The following is a 6,369-nucleotide window of genomic DNA, read 5'->3' on the forward strand; positions in this document are numbered from 1 at the left end:
AAAAAAAAAAAAAAAAAAACATTTATAGACATTTGAAATCAATTACTCGTGGCATTATTTCTCCTAACATTCGTTCTCCTAACAACGTGTGGATGAAAAAGCAGCTTATTTTTCGCTGCCTTTCTGATGTTGTCACTGCTTCACTAACAAGTATTACATCCTCTCCTGTACCTGATAAGAAACAACGGCTGATAAGAATAAAATTAGAGTTTAATTTGAGTCTAAAATATGCTTGATTTTGCTGTACGAAGATAAACAATAACAATATCCAAAAGGTCATGGCAACAACAGGAGGTTCTGTTTCACTTTCTAGCTTCCGTTCACCATCTTTTCGCCGTAGAGCTAAACCCGTATTGCCTGCTGATTCACTTGAACTGAGACACCTCAAAACGTGCAAATGTAGGATAGTCCCTTCTAGCAGAAATGTTTTCTGCTTTGCAGCCCATGAATCTTCTTCATCTGTAACTGGTAATTTTCTAAGCTACACCATTACTTTTTTGAAATTGATGATTTTCATGGTGTACTGAAAAATAACAATTCCACTAGTTGCTGCCGAAACGGAGGAGAAGAAAGAGTCTGAGACTGCTGAAGAAACAGGTCCGGCAAAACCAAAGCCAAAGCTAAAGGCTGCTGCAAAAGCTCCAGCAAAGTCGCTAGCTCAGATGATGGAGGAGGATGTAATCCCTTCACTGAAAGCAATTTTTGAAGCCCAAAACGACATCCGTGAGCTCGACCTATCATTTAATGACAACAAGGTGAGTCTCCAGTTATCTCGTCTTGATGCGGATTTTTATCTCACCTTGTTTTTTCCACTTTGATTATACAGAACTTGCATATTGCATTTACTTTGTCGTTTTTATAAATGCTGTTGTTGCAGCTGGAGGGCTCATTTCTAAAGAAGGGCAATCCATATTCATTTTGGGCATTCTTTCCGGATGGACTCACAGGTATGTCTTGACCTGTTTTAAATTTGTTATGAGAGTTCAGATTGCTTCTATGATTAGAAACTTACAGATGTATTTTCTTTGATGGCAGGTCCTAGAGGTTTCTCTTTGTCCTCCTATGGTTCTGGAGTAAGCACTGTGGAACCTTTTCTTGTTGATGAGAAAAAGATAACCGCAAAGCATGTTGTGTTCTGGGTTGAGAAGCGCTTAGCTGCTCAAGGAATTATTCCTGTCTGGAAAGTATAATGTCTTCTCAGTGTATATTGACTTTTACCTTTCTCCCTTTTCCTCTTTTCTTTTGCTGTTAAAAGGTCCATAGAAGCATGCTGTGTATTCCATTTATATGTAATCAACCCTTCCGCTTCCTCTTCCTCTTCCAATGTGTATGTTAAAAACAAATGTACACTTACCACAAGAATGAAATTTCATGTTTCCTCAATGCCAACAAAAACTTTTAATAGGTTTATAAAATTGTAACATCTCATTAAGGTACACTGCCAGCGTCGCATTAAAAAGTTGGATTGCAAAGGAGGAGGGGTTATCCTGGTCATTTGAATGCAACGACGACATGCGCGCGCACACACACGGAAAACTGCCAAAGGCCAATGTTCAGGGTGCAAGCAGACGTCTTCTTAAGCAAGCAGTTTATCAGGGTTGATAATAATTTACAAGCAGCGTCTTAACATTACAGCACAAATGCTTTGAAACTGCCTAATTTTGGAAAAGATTTGGCACTTGAAGGTAATCATTAGGCATCAGAACTGACACTTGTACCCTACATTGCAAGTCAAAGCTCACTTAAAAAGTCTGCAACCCAGAGAAGATAACGGTGAAAACTGAATATTCAATGATCATGGAGAAGAAACATACGGTTGGGGGTTGATGACGCTCAAATTACACCTTTAAGGTATAAGTGATTGTCGTCAATATAACTTACCCAACTAGAGCCGGGGTCGAATCCTCAGGGAATGAGAACATGGAATTCACTCTCAACTGTTTGGAGTGACTAGAAGTTGGCTCGTAATGCAATATAAATCAAATGAGAAAATAAGGGGTGGGGTTGTTTTAAACACTTTATAGTTAACAATTTTATCATGGTAGAAATGCAAATCCAAAGTTTAGATAACTAGAGATGAAACCAAGTGTAGAATGAGACTTGGGGTTATGCTATTGTAAGTGTGGGTTCATGCATGTGTAATTGAACATTTGTCTAGATTTAGCTAAGAGTCATGGGTAGGCTAGATTATAGGTATTTAGTGTTAATTCGTCAATCAAACACCAAAATCTCACAAATGGGTTCTTTTGAACACCTCATAAGTGTAGTATCCATACGTGTAAGAGATACTACTAAATGACATAACTCAAGTTATTGTTTACTCCCATTCCTCATCCTCATCCCCTTTGTTTAAGATGATAAGGGTTCAAGGGTAAACTAGAGTTTGCAATCTCTAATTATAGATTAAAATATAGAATAGGAGCAAATCCATGTCAATTAGCTAATTAGGAAGACAAATAATTCAACAACACCCATACAATAATCAAAACCTACTCAAGCATAACCCTAAACAAAGAAATTAGCTACTTATAGAGAGAAAACGAGAAAAATTACAAAAATTTTCAACCCATTGCTCCATTGAACCAAAGATAATCAGAATATTAGAGATATGAATTCAATAACAAGCAAAAAAAGTCACTAATTTCACTTTTAGGGTTAACTCAATGTTACTAAAGCTTCATAAAGTACAAAGATGGAGTTCTAGAGTTGAAAACCCCTTTTAAGCCCTAAATTCACGTTCTTGCATATTTATGAAATTGTCATTGCCCTGGTCACTTGTTGGCGCAAGTGTCAGCGCAGTTGAGGGACCTGTACGTGTAGGTGCTCCACACAGATGACACTACATCCAACTGATTTAGCCACTTGTATGGGCAACTCAAGTACAAACGTGCGCAGGTGGCTTCAAAATTGCCTTGCGCACACTTCAAAATTGTCTAAGTGTTAGTTTTAGCTCTATTTCTTTACTTTTCGCACTCCGATTGACTCGTATGGATAGCTCAACCTTGATTTTATTCCTTACTTCACAAATAAACATTATAACACGAGAAGTACCTTGAATAAATAAAGAAAAAGGATAATTCAAACTTAAAAAGTGCTAAATTGGCGATTTACCAACTTATCGACCCCCAAACTTAAACTATTGCTTGTCCTCAAGAAACCATGAACATTCATAATGAAAAAGGGCATTCATAACTTCAAAACCATCACAAGACTATGCTAGATATATAAGATAACAAAGTTCAAATGGTTCCTCTAATAAGTCATGGAAACAAGTAAATCACAATTTTTCAAGATGCATATTTTTATGTCACAAGGATACAAAATATTAACAAATAAGAGTTTCAAATCAAGATGTTTTTCAAGTTGTGACACAAGTTCTTCAAAGATTATCTCAATTTTACTTTGCAGTTTATTTTGCTTATTTATCCTAATTGGAAGTAAGACATCACTCTCCACTCCAAGATATCGATGCCACTCACATGTAATAGTTTGCTCCACTCACCTAAAATATTATAATTCTAAAGAAGCATAAATATCAAAAGAATTTTCACTCACTCTCATAAAGAAATCCAAGTACAACGTGTTGAACTATAGGCTTTCCCTTTATGTTGTTCGCCACTAACATAGACCAACAAGGTTTGAAATCATCAAGGACTTGGGGGTGTAGATAAAGGTTAGGGTGAAGGAAGGAATTTATGAATCAAGTGACTGTAAGATCTCCTTAAACGCAATCCCTTTTTAAACTCCTAGGCCTACTTCTTTCAAGATTTTCACCTTATTCACCTTCATTTATTTTCTTTGTTTCCCTTAATGTCTATCTCCCTTTTTGCCAAACTACCTCTATGCACTTTTTTTTTCATTCACTTTTTTGATCCTTTTAAGAGATTTTCTAACCTTTAGCCATTTATTACCCCTTTGATTATCATAAACTTAATTTCACTTTTCTGGATCATATTCTAAGGGCTAGGCTATTTGCCTTTGTTTTAAAACACCTCTTGATCCATAAAGCACTTATTTGTACAACCAAATATACACCTTTCTTAACCAATCTCGCATATCTCTTTTCCCCCAAATTTAGAATTTAAGTCACCTTTTTGTTGTTCTCACAATCATTCACCTCCAAACTTAGGCGTTCACCTACATTGGCGTACCTTAGAATCATGCATTGCATTTAAGGAGATTAGGTGCCAAAAAAGGGGTTTTAAAAAGTGTTATGGTGTCATAGTATGGTCATCACTAAGAAAAGAAAAGAATAGAAAGAGGTTTAAATAGGTTAACTAGGGAATAATGTTATGGTGGGATTTAGTTTATGTGATGGATCAAAAATAGCCTCGGGTCATCTTCCAAACCAATCTTTGTCTAGGATTTCGCCTTGAATACACTCAGGGCAAGTTCTAGATTACATGTATGTACAAGAATTAACTAAACACCTTACCACACAAGGCACCATAACTCTTAGAATAGCAAGCTAGTCTCCCAACCAATTTGAGAAAAATGAACTTGACAAGCTACTCTGAGTTGAAAACTCCTCTTTGTAAAGAAAGATCCAACTTGAAAAGCTACTCTAAGTCAAAAACTCCTCTTTGTAAATAAAGAGACAAAAAATTAAATTTATTGATCATAACTCAAGAGAAATGTCATGACCCAAACCAGTGCGTAGCCGTAGTGGGTATCTCAAGTCCTAATCAAGGATCGAAGACCACCCGCTTTGCCTAGCCAAACAAGATTCAATTCTAGCAACGGTTGAATTCTGAATATATAACAAGATAACATGCTTAACAACTCAAAAGATATTTAAGGTTTGTGAACAATCGACAACCAATAATCAATAACAAATAACAAATACCTAAGTCCACAGTAACATCCACAAAACCTTTACTAAACCAAAATCAATTTAGCCGAGACATGCCTCTGACCCTGACAATATTAATGCGAACTCTTTAATTCTAGGTTATGAAAGAAAATTGATGGAATGATCAAGTCTTTTGGATAATGGAAGCTCGCCACTTCATTGCAATAACCAATGAACTGAGTCAATCCATCGAGTCCTGCGTAAGAAAAGTAGGATTGCCTTCGAACCCTATATCGCGTGGGGATACAATGTCCTGAGACAGTTAGTGGGTTGAGTACTAGCATGTAACTAAGGGATAAGGATAAAGTAATGAAAATTCAAAATCCAGTTCAACTCAATGTATATGTTCACATACACGTGTGCATACGTATATACTTATATAAAATGTTGGGATAGGGAATAAGGTTTATAATGCACTTTAAAACTTTAGCTTGGATTATGTAGCATAACCATCATAATAGTACCCACGGGATATATGGGCCCCAACTCTCACCCCTGGTTGAGCCCTAGTGCGTGTAGCTGCATGAACTAAAGAATAATCTCATATATATGCACGAGGGACTCGAACCTCCCAATTATATACTAAGGTAAGTTAAGCAACCGATCATGTAATGTAATATGGGGGATTCAAATCTCTTAATCATATAATAAGGTGTACTAGAACCACTCGATCATAAGCAAGGGGACTCAAACCCTAGGACATTTAACCCTCCATACCTGCAAATATGGTTTCCAATATTGTTCTCTTGAGATTGCCACTTTCACAACCCAGATACACAACCCTCTTTTAAGAACCACTAAAATATTTATCACATATTCCCATTCATCGAACCATAATACATATTCAGGCATACACTATTGGTATCGTCATACCAACTACACTTTCAAGGTAACATCAATATGCCATTTCAATTCCATTAACCTGAGAGACCAACCCCCTTTGTTTATCAATACAAGGTGGGGGAGCACCGACTCTCTTTGTTCATTAAATCAAATATTGTGTTTAAAATACTTATTATATCATGCAGTTGTTTCGAAAGCAGTTTAATGCAATTATACTCATACTCAAAACCACTTCCACAAAATTATGTTGGGGTGATTACCAATTCAATTGTCAATATTCAAAAAATTTAGGAAAACAACAATTACCTCGTTTATTCACCATACCCATGAATCAAATTGATTCCAAAACCACTATTTAAAATATAAATAATACATATGTAAACATGAAACATCACATAAGCAACAATCATTCAAACCCCCCAAACCATGTTCCAACATCATCAAAACCACATGGATATCTATTTAAAACACATGCCTTTATAAATAAATAGTTGGGGAAAAGTAACATCCCTGAATATCAAAAGTTATGGAGAAAATTCGCCCTTGGGAGCTCTAATTGATCAACTTCTTGGAAACTCTAAGTATCTTGTATGAGAACATTTAGAGAGTTTGAGAGAGTGTTTTGATTATGAATAGTATGTTAACGAAGTCCCAAAAAGGTTTTAAGTTGTGGG

General features: G+C 36.1%; 1 protein-coding gene across 1 annotated transcript; it reads left to right on the forward strand.

Annotated features, from left to right (window-relative positions):
- LOC107857046 lies at positions 1 to 1,389 on the forward strand. Its single transcript, XM_016701995.2, has 4 exons — positions 1 to 468; positions 547 to 755; positions 878 to 947; positions 1,036 to 1,389. Exons 1-4 carry the CDS (start codon positions 279 to 281, stop codon positions 1,188 to 1,190), a joined length of 624 nt encoding a protein of 207 aa, XP_016557481.1. The 5' UTR covers positions 1 to 278; the 3' UTR covers positions 1,191 to 1,389.
- Positions 1,390 to 6,369: the final 4,980 nt, after the last annotated feature.

This window comes from Capsicum annuum, chromosome 9, assembly GCF_002878395.1.
Source record: "Capsicum annuum cultivar UCD-10X-F1 chromosome 9, UCD10Xv1.1, whole genome shotgun sequence".
Classification (NCBI taxonomy): domain Eukaryota; kingdom Viridiplantae; phylum Streptophyta; class Magnoliopsida; order Solanales; family Solanaceae; genus Capsicum; species Capsicum annuum.

Bases quoted from the DNA above. Each gene is read 5' to 3' on its own strand.
- LOC107857046 (XM_016701995.2), top strand. From the start codon at position 279: ATGGCAACAACAGGAGGTTCTGTTTCACTTTCTAGCTTCCGTTCACCA. The intron at 756-877 runs GTGAGTCTCCAG...CTGTTGTTGCAG, and splicing joins TATCATTTAATGACAACAAG to CTGGAGGGCTCATTTCTAAA. The intron at 948-1,035 runs GTATGTCTTGAC...CTTTGATGGCAG, and splicing joins CTTTCCGGATGGACTCACAG to GTCCTAGAGGTTTCTCTTTG.